Source organism: Cherax quadricarinatus, chromosome 6 (genome assembly GCF_038502225.1).
Source record: "Cherax quadricarinatus isolate ZL_2023a chromosome 6, ASM3850222v1, whole genome shotgun sequence".
NCBI classification, from domain to species: Eukaryota; Metazoa; Arthropoda; class Malacostraca; order Decapoda; family Parastacidae; genus Cherax; species Cherax quadricarinatus.
Genome location: NC_091297.1, coordinates 10,183,978 through 10,198,850, shown reverse-complemented (window position 1 = coordinate 10,198,850; position 14,873 = coordinate 10,183,978). Strand labels below are relative to the sequence as shown.

General features: G+C 41.0%; 1 protein-coding gene across 5 annotated transcripts in view; it reads left to right on the top strand.

The window, feature by feature from the left end:
- The window catches only part of LOC128691870 (protein SERAC1), a 90,606-nt gene that overhangs the window by 46,402 nt on the left and 29,331 nt on the right, over positions 1 to 14,873 (top strand). For all 5 annotated transcript variants that reach the window (XM_070080214.1, XM_053780854.2, XM_053780845.2 and 2 more), the window contains one exon: positions 6,232 to 6,370. In XM_070080214.1, the coding sequence (XP_069936315.1) occupies positions 6,232 to 6,370 (139 nt within the window). The remainder of the gene's footprint in view (positions 1 to 6,231; positions 6,371 to 14,873) is intronic.

Sequence of the window (14,873 nt, the reverse complement as noted above, 5' to 3'; positions counted from 1 at the left end):
TTTGCATGTACAAGTGATGAGAAACAGACAGTGAACTGGTTAAGAGTATTGCTTGTCTGTCAGCATGCAAGGACTGGGTATGAGTGTGCCAGAATAGACTTGAAGTGCTAATACAATAGTAAGTTATTACCATAAATCATTTGAGTAGATTATAAATTGTAATAAAAATAAGAGAAAGTAAAGAATACACAGGGAAATAGGTGTTATCTGTCAATAAAAAACTGTTTAAAAATAGCTAGACAAGGCAGTCTAACTAATGAACACTATTTCATTATAGAGCACGGTGTTCTTTGTGAATGTATGACAGGTGGCACTACCACCCACATTCCTCTCTGAACTGTCATTACACTTATCACTATTACCATCATCATAGACACCACTACCCTCATCATTATATTCACTATAATTATCAACACCACTATTGACATGGAAATTTACGGAGACCAAGAAATTCCACCGACTGGGTTTGTTTGTAAATAAATTGATGTGGCAGTTGCAGGAACCCTTAACCCACCCAAACAATGATACTAGCATGGAGATCATAAGAATTCAGAGTGAAATCGTAAGATTAAACATACTAATTGATAGATATACATTTAAGAATGAATTAGGTAAGTTTAAATTGTTAGTAAATAATATCAGGATTAATATTGTAGCCTTAGACCATAATATTAGGTAATATTAAGTTGTATTAAGTAATGAGGTTAGGTAAATTGTGGTAGTTAGCATCTCGTACAAACAAGTTGAATTCAGGGCTTGCTGGATGCTAGCTCATTCTTCTGGACAAAGTCAGCATGAAGTCTAGATCTCTTGGAGTTGCCAGCTCAGGGACTGTGCTATCTCCAAAATACCACCTGGAGATCATCTAAGAGGCTTCCATGTGTCTCTTCCCAGGCCCCTGTAGTAAGACAATACTCAACATTTCTCTTAGTATTAGTTGGCCAATGGTATTTTGAGGAACATGGGTTATTTGAATTCCAGGCAAAAGTCTAATACAAAGTGAGTTGGAGTTCTGAATACAGTGGAACCTCAAATATCGAACTTTCTTTGTTCCAGACAGCTGTTCGAGTGCTGTTACCGAACGAATTTATTCCCATCAGGAATAATGTAAATTAGATTAGTTCATTTTAGACCCTCAAAAATACACTTATAAAAGCACTTACAAAAATACACTTACATAATTGGTTGAGTTGGGAGAGTTCGATATTTGAAGTTCCACTGTAATTGCCTCATTAAATATCAGTCCAGAAGCTAGTATCCCACTGTGTACATGAATAATGATTAGGGAAGACCCATTGAATTCAGGGACCCCACAAGGTGTAGATTTGGGGATACTAATACTATTTGAATATTTGCAGTCCTATGCACATGCCTTCTTGAAGTGAGAGACAGGTCATAGAAACTTAGATTAGCCTGAGGGGAAGCAGGGAGTTTCTAACTAGATAGACTCCACAATCAAGTCTATTCTAGTTTGTGCATGCAGATAAGAATTTCCTGCAAGTTAGATTAATTCTCAACAGGAAGTGTACTCTAAGGGCTACTTGTGAGAACAGAACTCTAAGAGTCTTGTGTTATTTGTGTCAACAGTGATTGCCAGAGTAGGGCATCTCACAAGTTTCCACAATTACATTCAATATTATTGTCAACCTAGTCATCATCTCCACACTCAACATCACCACTTACATTACACTCATCATTATTGCTATTGTCATAGACACCACTACCCTCATCACTGTGTTCACTGCAATTATCACACCACTATTACATTCAACATTATCATTAACTGGTCATCATCTCCACACTCAACACCACCACTTACATTGCACTCATCACTATTACTATCATCATAGACACAGAAAAAAACTGAAATCCAAGGATTTGGTTTCTCTGGTTTCAGTTATCCACGGTTTACCGTGGCCTAAAAATTACCCTTAATTTTGCATAATAATGGTCTCAGAGCACAAAAGTAGTGATGGTGACCATTCTTCAAAGCCTAAGAGATGCCATGAAGTGCTTCCCATCAGTGAAAAATTGCTAATTCATGACTTAATACAAGGGCAAAAATCATACAATGAGGTCACTCAGATATACAGCAAGAATAAATTTTCCATTCATGAGGTATAATAATGGAAAATGTATTTTATTATTTAGTGTTGGTACTGTTTTATTGTGCATAATTTATCACTAAACTTTATCATACCAGCCATATCCCACCAAGGCAGAGTGACCTAGAAACAAAAACAAAAGTTTCTCTCTTTAACCCGTTAACTGTCCAAACGTAGATCTACGTTCTTACTGCTAGTGCTCCAAACGTAGATCTACGTTTTATTTTTCCTGCCTCCAAATTTGGCACGATTGGCCTAAGATGCTTGGTCAGTATAGAATGGGTCTTAACCCTCGTTGTGTGCAGTATTAAAAAGATCTGGGACTTAGCACCTTGTGGGAGCACCAGCTCAGTTGAGCGCCAGCTAGAGCAAACAGAGCGGCAAATTCCAAGGATTTACTGATGTCATATCGTATGGAAGAAGTGAATGTTTTCAGATACTTGGGAGTTGACGTGTCGGCGGATGGATTTATGAAGGATGAGGTTAATCATAGAATTGATGAGGGAAAAAAGGTGAGTGGTGCGTTGAGGTATATGTGGAGTCAAAAAACGTTATCTATGGAGGCAAAGAAGGGAATGTATGAAAGTATAGTAGTACCAACACTCTTATATGGATGTGAAGCTTGGGTGGTAAATGCAGCAGCGAGGAGACGGTTGGAGGCAGTGGAGATGTCCTGTCTAAGGGCAATGTGTGGTGTAAATATTATGCAGAAAATTCGGAGTGTGGAAGTTAGGAGAAGGTGTGGAGTTAATAAAAGCATTAGTCAGAGGGCAGAAGAGGGGTTGTTGAGGTGGTTTGGTCATTTAGAGAGAATGGATCAAAGTAGAATGACATGGAAAGCATATAAATCTATAGGGGAAGGAAGGCGGGGTAGGGGTCATCCTCGAAAGGGTTGGAAAGAGGGGGTAAAGGAGGTTTTGTGGGCTAGGGGCTTGGACTTCCAGCAAGCGTGCATGAGCGTGTTAGATAGGAGTGAATGGAGGTGAATGATACTTGGGACCTGATTATCTGTTGGAGTGTGAGCAGGGTAATATTTAGTGAAGGGATTCAGGGAAACCGGTTATGTTCATATAGTTGGACTTGAGTCCTGGAAATGGGAAGTACAATGCCTGCACTTTAAAGGAGGGGTTTGGGATATTGGCAGTTTGGAGGGATATGTTGTGTATCTTTATACGTATATGCTTCTAAGCTGTTGTATTCTGAGCACCTCTGCAAAAGCAGTGATAATGTGTGAGTGTGGTGAAAGTGTTGAATGATGATGAAAGTATTTTCTTTTTGGGGATTTTCTTTCTTTTTTGGGTCACCCTGCCTCGGTGGGAGACGGCCGACTTGTTGAAAAAAAAAAAAAAATCGTATTAACACTCCCCTTTCAAGAGGAAAGTCTCATCCTGCCAGAATGTCCTATGACCTATGCCCTAAGTAAAAAGAAACAATTCTGGAACTGTAATTTCAGCAGGCTGGCAGCTGCCTGGCCACCTGGCTGGCTGGTGGCTGGCTGGCTACCTGGCTGGCCAACTGACTGGCTGATTGGCTGTTTCTATCTCCATCTGTCTGTCTGTATCTATCTCTGTCTCTATCTGTCTCTATCTCAGAGGAACACATATGTAAACACAATTATACATAGTGTAAATTACCTAGGATAACCCAAGAAATCAAGACAAATTGCTATACTGTGCTTGTAGATAGTGATCGTTTGTAATACCAGTTGGTTCATGAGCAACTCTGAGACAAGAGAGACAAGCAGACAGAAACACACAGGCAGACAGAAAGGCAGACACACAGACAGACAGACAGAGAGCTAGATACAGAGAGCTAGACAGACAGACAAAGCTAGACAGATAGAGAGCTAGACAGAGGGACAGAGAGCTAGACAGACAGAAAGCTAGACAGATAGACAGAGAGCTAGACAGACAGACATGTTTATGTGTAACAGTGAAAACAAATAAAGGGAAGGCTCATCAAATGTCACCACGGTCATTAGTGGGGGTGATAAGATAAGACCATGCTCATCAAATGTCACCATTATCAGCAGTGGAGTGATAAGACAAGTGACACATTCTTACATGATGCTTCAAGGGAAATTATTATTATTATTATTATTATTATTATTATTATTATTACTATTATTATTACTATTATTATTACTATTATTATTACAGTGGACCCTCGGTTATTGGCCGTAATCTGTTCCAGAAGCTCGGCCTAAAACCAAAATGGCCGAAAACCGAAATAATATTTCCCATAAGAATTAATGTAAATACAATTAATCCGTTCCAGACAAAAATATTCACACACAAAAAAATATTTTTTTTAAAAATTAAATCAATATTACATACCTTTATTGAAGCCTAATGCTGGCTTCTGGAATGCCTGCTACACTTCCTGCATGCCTGCTACACTCCCTGCATGCCTGCTACACTCCCTGCATGCCTTCTACACTCCCTGCATGCCTGCTACACTCCCTGCATGCCTGCTACACTCCCTGCATGCCTGCTAAACTTCTTGCATACCTGCTACACTCCCTGCATGCCTTCTACACTCCCTGCATGTCTGCTATACTCGCTGCATGCCTGCTACACTTCTTGCATGCCTGCTACACTCCCTGCATGCCTTCTACACTCCCTGCATGCCTGCTACACTCCCTGCATACCTGCTACACTTCTTGCATGCCTGCTACACTCCCTGCATGCCTGCTACACTCCCTGCATGCCTGCTACACTTCTTGCATGCCTGCTACACTCCCTGCATGCCTGCTACACTTCCTGCATGCCTGCTACATTCCTTGCCTCTATGCCTGCCTGCCTTGAATTTTATAGTGTTTCTCACTTTCTTTACGAAAGTAACTTCACTAAGAACTTTCTTTGAGGCCGTGGTGACTTATTTCGCAGTTGCACTTGATAAATAACCACCAAAAACAACGGATTATAGCAAAATGTTTGGATGAAAGAGCAGAAGCTTCCTCACTTGCCCAGAGACACAGCCAGACTTATCTATATTCACTTTCAACTTTCTACCTTTACACACCCTCCCAGTCTCGTCCACTAACCTTTCCTACTTTTCTTTAGATTCCCCCAAAAGCACAGTATCATCAGCATAAAGTAACTGTGTCAACTCCCATTTTGTATTTGATTCCCCATAATTTAATCCCACCCCTCTCCTCAACACCCTAGCATTTACTTCTTTTACAACCCCATCTATAAATATGTTAAACAACCATGGTGACATTACACATCCCTGTCTAAGACCTACTTTTATTGGGAAATAATCTCCTTCTCTCCTACACACCCTAACTTGAGCCTCACTACCCTCATAAAAACTCTTTACAGCATTTACTAAGTAACTTACTACCTATTCCATACACTTGCAGCATCTGCCACATTGCTTCCATTGGTTCCAGAAGGCTGTTGGAGTACAGAATGAATTTTTCCTAACCAATTTTCTTTTTTGGTTGGCTGTTATCACTAACCCTCTTAGGCCCCATGGTGACTTATTTATACAAATAATATAAAAAAACACCAGAAGGTGTAATTACAATTTTAGTTTGCTAAGTACAAAGAAAGCCACTATCATGCTGGGGCATTTTGGGCATAATAACTACTTAAATCCTGACAAGATTAGAGTGGTTAACTTTTTTTAAAATCTTTATTTAACCTTAATACTAATGCGAGATAGTCAAGGTGAATGTTTACAAGACCTCAAGAGGTGTTGACAGCATGTGCATTAATCACTATAGATCCTAAGAGGGCTGTGGACTCTAGTGATCACATAATCTGAGCATTGTCGGTCGACAACCAAGAGCACACATGAAAACCAGGACATTTGTTTCTTGAATTCATTGTTCAAAAGCCAATTTGTTCGACACCAAGGTTCCACTGTATAATTTTTTCTTAATAGAGTAGTATCGATAACTTATTTTCTGGAGTCACAATGTGTAGGCAAATGCCCTTGGTCCATCCCTTGAATCTAACCATCAGAATTATCTAGCTAATAACATTATTTATCTAAAATATTGCTACTATATTCTTTTATGAGCTTTTTTTTTTTTGCACTTGCAGTAAGTTTCAAAGATTTTTTCTTGAAACATGGAGGATAAGTTAACAATGACAGTAATTCACTCTTGTTTCAGATGTAGACGAATTTTACACTTGTTGTTGGCCGTTGGATTGGTTAGTTCCAACACTTAAATTGCCAGTGAGAGTAATTGCTGTCAACTTTAAGTGTGGGTGGTGGAGATGGGAGAGCGAGTGTTCAACAGAAGGAACTGGGTAAGAGTCAGCAGAAGTTATTTATTCATTATTGCTGTTAGAAAAATGTACACATTAATGACTAATGCCACTTGAATGATCTTCTTTCAACTGACTGGCTATATCCCACCAAAGCAGGGTGGCCCAAAAAGAAAAACAAAAGTTTCTCTTTTTAACTTTAGTAATGTATACAGGAGAAGGGGTTACTAACCCCTTGCTCTCGGCATGTTAGTTGCCTCTTACGACGTGCATGGCTTATGGAGGAAGAATTCTGTTCCACTTCCCCATGGAGATAAGTGGAAATAAACAAGAACAAGAACTAGTAAGATGATAGAAGAAAACCCAGAAGGGTGTGTGTGTGTGTGTGTGTGTGTATATACAGTAGACTGTCATTTAACACGAGTTTATTTGGCACATTTTTTTTTTTTTTTTTTTTCTCTCTCCAACTTGCCAGTACCAAGCTGCTGGAATAAATTTAGCATTGCAGATGCCATCAGCTATACTAGAAGTGCATGGAATGAAGTGCCTCAATCAACATTAACCCTTAAACGGTCCAAACATATATATACGTTCACTCGCGCAGCGCCCCGAATATTTTGAAAAATAAAAAAATCTTTTTTTTTTTTTTTTGTTGATAAAAAGAGCACATTTTTCTAAGTGTTATAGGATAAAAAAAAAAAATTTACGGTCAGTATTTACCGAGGTATGAGGCCCAGAAGTTGGCACTGGATGCTCACTTGACAGCAACAGCAAGTCCTGCCGATTGCAGAAGTGTTGCCGAAGTGGAACAGAATTCTTCCTCCGTAAGCCATGCGTGTTGTAAGAGGCGACTAAAATGCCGGGAGCAAGGGGCTAGTAACCTCTTCTCCTGTATATATTACTAAATGTAAAAGGAGAAACTTTCGTTTTTCCTTTTGGGCCACCCCGCCTGGGTGGGATACAGCCGGTGTGTTGAAAGAATAATAATAATAGTAATGATAATAATAGTAATAATAATAATACGTAATAATATGTTCACTTGAAGCATGAAAAACAAAGTCCACCCCTGACAGTGACATGATAAGGGGAGATAACATCTGATAAGAGCTGACATTTGATGAGCATACACGAGGGTGGGGAAGAGTGCAGCTGATAAGAAAAGATTAGATGACCATCCCCCCCCTTTGTTTTTGCTGGTACACAAACATTTCTGTCTGTCTGTCTGTCAAGCTCCCTGTCTGTCTGTCTATCCGTCTAGCTCTCTGTCTCAGAGAGAGCGACAAGACTGCATCATCACCTTTGCTCATATCTTCGAGCAGAGTATAGCACTTTGTCTGGATTTTTGGGTTATCCTAGGTAATTTATACTACATATACTTGTATTTATGTGTACATGTGAGACAGACAAAGATTGAAAGAGATAGACAGAGACAGATAGACATAGCCAGAGACAGACAGACACAGATAGACAGAGACAGATAGAGACAGAGATCGACAGACCCTAAACTTGGGGTTAACATCACTTTCCTCTTAAAAGAGAAGTGTTAATATGACATTACATCAGTGAATCCTTGGTGTTTGCTGCACTGTTTGCTCTAGTTGGCGCTCAATTTAACTGGCGCTCCCACAAGGTACTGAGTGGTCCCAGATTTTTTAATACTGCGCACACCGAGTGTTAAGACCAATTTTATGCTGACCAAGCATCTCAGACCAATCGTGCCAAATTTGGAGGCAGGAAAAATAAAATGTATACAGTGGACCCCCGACATTCGAAGGCATCGACATTTGGCAAATTCGACATTCGATGCATTTTAACGCAAAAATTTCGCCTCAACATTCAATGGAAAACCCAACATTTGATACGATTCGTACGAGACGTGTCCACGTGTGGCCTGAACTGCCCCGTGTGTGCCAGTGTTTGCAAGCCAGCCTGTGTGCGCGCATCTAAGGATACATTCGGTACATTCCATATTATCACTGTTTTTGGTGCTTGTTTCTGCAAAATAAGTAACCATGGGCCCCAAGAAAGCTTCTAGTGCCAAGCCTTCGAGAAAAAAGGCGCTAATGACTATTGAAATGAAGAAGGAGTTAATTGCAAAGTTCGAAAGTGGAGTGCGTGTGCCGGAGCTGGCCAGGTTGTATAGTAAACCCCAATCAACCATCTCTACTATAGTGAGCAGGAAAACGGCAATCAAGGAAGCTGTTGTTGCAAAAGGTGCAACTTTGTTTTCGAAACAAAGATCGCTAGTGTTAGAAGGTGTTGAGAGACTGTTATTGGTGTAGATAAATGAAAAACAGATAGCAGGAGATAGCATCTCTCAAGCGATCATTTGTGAAAAAGCTAGGCAGTTGCATGATGATTTGGTAAAGAAATTACCTGCAACTAGTGGTGATGTGAGTGAATTTAAGGCCAGCAAAGGTTGGTTTGAAAGATTTAAGAATCGTAGTGGCATACACATTGTGGTAAGGCATGGTGAGGCTGCCAGTTCAAGTCCTAATGGAAGGGGATTTCCCTTCTAAACACTAACACCATCCACACTCTCCCCTCCTCCCATCCCATCAATCATCACCAGATTTTTCATTAAAGGTAAGTGTCAATTATTCTATTGTTATTAATCTATTGTTATTGTTGTTATTGTAATTATTCTAGTGCATTAAACTTAATATTTCATGTGGTAAAAAAAATTTTTCATACTTTTGGGTGTCTTGCATGGATTAATTTGGTTTCCATTATTTCTTATGGGGAAAATTAATTTGACTTTCGATATTTTCGACATTCAATGGCTCTCAGGAACGGATTAGTATCGAATGTTGGGGGTCCACTGTATATACGTTTGGGGCGCTACGCGTAAGAATGTATATATATGTTTGGACCGTTTAGGGGTTAAATACAAGCTGGGGAAAGTTATGGCCTTCTGTAGTTAGTTCTTTGACTGGTTTTTCTCTTGCTTGAGAGTAAGGTTCAGCTGGCAGGGAGATTACCAGATACAAGGGAGCCAGATAAGATGAAGAACCTGAAGAAAAACAGTTAACATTGCAGCAGTTACATGAGCAGTTCTGTAATATTGGTAAAGTTACAGACTTTTTCACTGAAGAAGACCCTGACAAATCTAGAAGCAGTGCTTTGAAACGGGGTCTAGACCAGCTGATGATGCCTTACCATCAGCTATATAATGTACTGCAGGGTAAAAGAGCTCAGAGGTTCATTACAGAATTTATGCCCACTCCAATACAATCATCGACTTTAGTACCAGAACCTCTACCATCCACTTCTGCCGACAACCAACAACCATCCACCTCAGCCCAGTAAGGCCACACCATCCATATCCACTTTCTTTGCAATCATCCACAAATACCATTACCCACAATTTAAGGTAAGAAATACTATTGTTTTTGTTGCATTTGTAGTCTTAAGCAGTAATATATCACGACAATGGACTACAATTACAAATGCACTTTTATTTTTGTAAGATCTGTTGGTCTAAAAAAAAGTTGTTTGGCTTTTTGGGGTGCTCCTAGGAACATAACTCTGTTTTTCCCATAAGTTCTTCAGTTCATCTAACACAGTTTTACCTAACACAGCATTTTCAGGAACATAACTACCGTGTTAAATAATGATCTACTATACATAAAAAAATATGCTTGTACATGCACGTGTAGTGTGACCTAAGTGTAAGTAGATGTAATAAGACGTATCTGAAACCTTGCATGTTTATGAGACAGAAAAAAGACACCAGCAATCTTACCATCATGTAAAACAATTACAGTGGACCCTCAGCTAACGATATTAATCCGTTCCTGAAAGCTCATCGTATGCTGAAATTATCGTTAGCTGAATTAATTTTCCCCTTAAGAAATAATGGAAATCAAATTAATCTGTGCAAGACACCACAAAGTATGAAAAAAAAAAATTTTTACCACATGAAATATTAATTTTAATACACACAAACTGACACTTACCTTTATTGAAGATCTGGTGATGATTTATGGGATGGGAGGAGGGGAGAGTATGGAAGTTGTTAATGTTTAGAAGAGGAATCCCCTTCCATTAGGACTTTAGGTAGCACGTCCTTTTCTGGGGTTACTTCCCTTCTTCTTTTAATGCTACTAGGACCAGCTGACCGTGGTGCAGCAACAGATGATGGTGGTGTAGCAGCAGCTGACTGTGGTGCAGCAGCAGCTGACTGTGGTGCAGCAGCAGCTGACTGTGGTGCAACAGCAGCTCACTGTGGTTCAGCAACAGCTGACTGGTGCAACAACAGCTGACCATGGTCCAGCAACAGCTGTTGGTGGTATAGCAGCAACTGACTGTGGTGCAGCAGCAGCTGACCATGGTGCAGCAGCAGCTGACCATGGTGCAGCAGCAGCTGACCGTGGTGCAGCAGCAGCTGACTGTGGTGCAGCAGCAGCTGACCGTGGTGCAACAGCAGCTGACCGTGGTTCAGCAATAGCTGACTGGTGCAGCAACAGCTGACCGTGGTGCAGCAACAGCTGACCGTGGTGCAGCAACAGCCGACTGTGGTGCAGCAACAGCTGATGGTGATGCAGCAGCAGCTGACCGTGGTATGACAGTACATATTTCTCACCCTTTTTACCACAGGGTTGGCACTAGAAGCTTTCTTTGGGCCCATGGTGGCTTATTTAGCAGTTACAAGCACTATAAACAATGGAATAATACAAAATGCATCGAATGTATGCATGCAACCGGCCACCCTGGCGTGTAAACAATGATGGCAGGCCTGGATGGACAGGTTTGGGACGAGTCATGTTGGTCAGAAACAGCTGATGGTGGTGCAGCAGCAGCTGACTGTGGTGCAGCAGCAGCTGACCGTGGTGCAGCAGCAGCTCACCGTGGTTCAGCAACAGCTGACTGGTGCAGCAACAGCTGACTGTAGTGCAGCAACAGCTGATGGTGGTGTAGCAGCAGCTGACTGTGGTGCAGCAGCAGCTCACCATGGTGCAACAGCAGCTGACCGTGGTTCAGCAACAGCTGACTGGTGCAGCAACAGCTGGCTGTGGTTCAGCAACAGCTGACTATGGTGCAGCAGCAGCTGACCATGGTGCAGCAGCCGCTGACTGTGGTGCAGCAGCAGCTGATCGTGGTTCAGCAACAGCTGACTGTGGTGCAGCAGCAGCTGACTGTGGTGCAGCAGCAGCTGACTGTGGTGCAGCAACAGCTGACGGTGGTGCAGCAACAGCTGACCGTGGTGCAGCAGCAGCTGACCGTGGTACGATAGTACGTATTTCCCACCCTTTTTACATATGATCACTTGAGAGATGGTATCTCCTGCTATCTGTTTTTCATTTATCCACACCAATAACAGTCTCTCAACATCTTCGAGTACTTGCGATCTCTGTTTCGAAAACAAACTTGCACCTTTTGCAAGAACAGCTTCCTTGATTGCCGTTTTGTTGGCCACAATAGTAGCGATGGTTGATTGGGGTTTGGTATACAACCTGGCCAGCTCAGAGACACTCACTCCACTTTCGTACTTAGCAATTATCGCTTTCTTCATTTCCATAGTAATTTTCGCCTTTTTTACCGCACGTTTGGCACTAGAAGCTTTCTTGGGGCCCATGGTGACTTATTTTGCAGGTACAATCACTAAAAACGCTGTGATAATATGAAATCTTCCAATTGTATGCATGGATGCGACCGCACTGGCTGGCTTGTAAACACTGGCACCCATGGGACAGCTGAGGCGTGCTCAGGCTACACGTGGATGCATCTCAAACGAATTGTGTAGGGTGAGTTTTTTAGCATTAGCTGAGGCAAAATTTTTGTGTTAAAATGTATCGTATGCTGGATTTAACGTTAGGTGATGCCATCGTTAGCTCAGGGTCCACTGTACAGGCTTCCATTTTATACTCACATAGCAAGATAGTAGTATTTCTCTGGACAGTTGCTATCTACCAACCTACTACAGGTCTCCCTCAACATTCGCGAGGGTTAGGGGATCAAGAGCCTCGTGAATGTTGAAAAACCATGAATGTTTGGTGCCCCAATATATTGTAGGGAAATATAATACAAATATAACTTGTCCAACCATGAACAATCATAAAGTACATGAAAACGTCGTAAATTGTACTAAATACATATGTAATGCCTTAATAACATGTATGTTATTAAATACCACTGCCTCAACCAATGCGAGTCCCTACTACCCTCCCTCCGACCCCCCACAACTGGCAGCCAGTCCTCCCACCACTGTGTTTACCTGGAGTTTACCTGGAGAGACTTCCGGGGGTCAACGCCCCCGCGGCCCGGTCTGTGACCAGGCCTCCTGGTGGATCAGAGCCTGATCAACCAGGCTGTTGCTGCTGGCTGCACGCAAACCAACGTACGAGCCACAGCCCGGCTGATCAGGAGCTGACTTTAGGTGCTTGTCCAGTGCCAGCTTGAAGACTGCCAGGGGTCTGTGTGGTGAGTGTTTTGTTTGTTCATTATTTGCTATTAAACTACAGTATAAATAATGTAAACCGATCCATGACTGCATACTAGAATGGCTATTCGGACAGGTATCGAAGGTGACATCATGTGTTTACTCTTGAACACAGCAAAGAATCAAACATTTGTGCTACTGCTAATAATAATAATAATAATAATAATATAATAATAATAATATAATAATAATAATAATAATAATAATAATAATAATAATAATATAATAATATAATAATAATAATATAATAATAATATAATAATTATAATATAATAATATAATAATAATAATATAATAATAATAATAATAATAATAATATAATAATAATAATATAATAATAATAATAAATATGATAGAATTGAAGAAGGAAATTGTACAAAAATACGAGGGCTGAAGCAGTGGTGGAGGAAGTGGTTGACGCATCGTCAGTGTGGCTTTGTTTATGCTGGAGTGAGTATTAGTCTCCGTGCTCTTCCAAACATTTCACAATAATTCATTGTATTTGGTGCTTGTAGATTGAGTGTGACTGGAGTGGTTGAGGCAGTGGTAGAGGCACTGCCTCTATAACTGCCTCTACCACTGCCTCTATCACTGCCTCTATCACTGCCTCTATCACTGCCTCTACCACTGCCTCTATAACTGCCTCTACCACTGCCTCTATCACTGCCTCTACCACTGCCTCTATAACTGCCTCTACCACTACCTCTATCACTGCCTCTACCACTGCCTCTATAACTGCCTCTACCACTGCCTCTATCACTGATTCTACCACTGCCTCTATAACTGCCTCTACCACTGCCTCTATCACTGCCTCTACCACTGCCTCTATAACTGTCTCTACCACTGCCTCAACCACTCCAGTCACACTCAATCTACAAGCACCAAATACAATGAATTATTGTGAAATGTTTGGAAGAGCACGGAGACTAATACTCACTCCAGCATAAACAAAGCCACACTGACGATGCGTCAACCGCTTCCTCCACCACTGCTTCAGCCCTCGTATTTTTGTACAATTTCCTTCTTCAATTCTATCATATTTATTATTATTATTATTATTATTATTATTATTATTATTATTATTATTATTATTATTATTATTATTTTTATATTATTATTATTATTATTATTATTATTATTATTATTATTATTATTATTATTATTATTATTAGCAGTAGCAGAAATGTTTGATTCTTTGCTGTGTTCAAGAGTAAACACATGATGTCACCTTCAATACCTGTCTGAATAGCCATTCTAGTATGCAGTCATGAATGGGTTTACATTATTTATACTGTAGTTTAATAGCAAATAATGAACAAACAAAACACTCACCACACAGTGGTGGGAGGGCTGGCTGCCAGTTGCAGGGATCGGAGGGAGGGTAGAAAGGACTCGTGGTGGTAAACTTAAATATGATTTGGAGGCTGGGAATTTGGCGGTTGGGAATTCGCGAATGTGTGAAGCCCGCGAAAGTTGAAAACGTGAATGTTGAGGGAGACCTGTACTTAGACTTGAATAATATATGTAAAAGTGTTCAGTCGTAGTTTATGTAGTACGTATTGTAATTTGTACTGCATTTGAAGGTGAGGAATAGTAGTACAGTGGACCCCCACATACCGTTGGCATCACATAACGTTAAATCTGCATACCGATACATTTTATCGCTAAGATTTTGCCTCGCATACTGCTAAAAAACCCGCTCAAAGCTATTCGTCCGAGACACGTCTAATGTGCGGCCTGAACCAGCCTCACATGTTCCGCTGGTGGCATTGTTTACAAGCCAGCCTCCACGGTAACATCCAAGCATACAATCGGAACATTTCGTATTATTACAGCGTTTTTGGTGATTTTATCTGCAAAAAAAGTGACCATAGGCCCCAAGAAAGCTTCTAGTGCCAACCCTGTGGTAAAAAGGGTGAGAAATATTATCGAAATACTGTGGTACAATGGTCAACTGCTGATGCTGCTGCTGCTGCTGCTGTAGCACCATCAGCTTCTGCTGCTGCTGTACCACCGTCAGCTGCTGCTGCTGTAGTACCATCTGCTGCTGCTGTAGCACCGTCTGCTGCTGCTGTAGCACTGTCAGCTGCTGCTGCTGCTGCA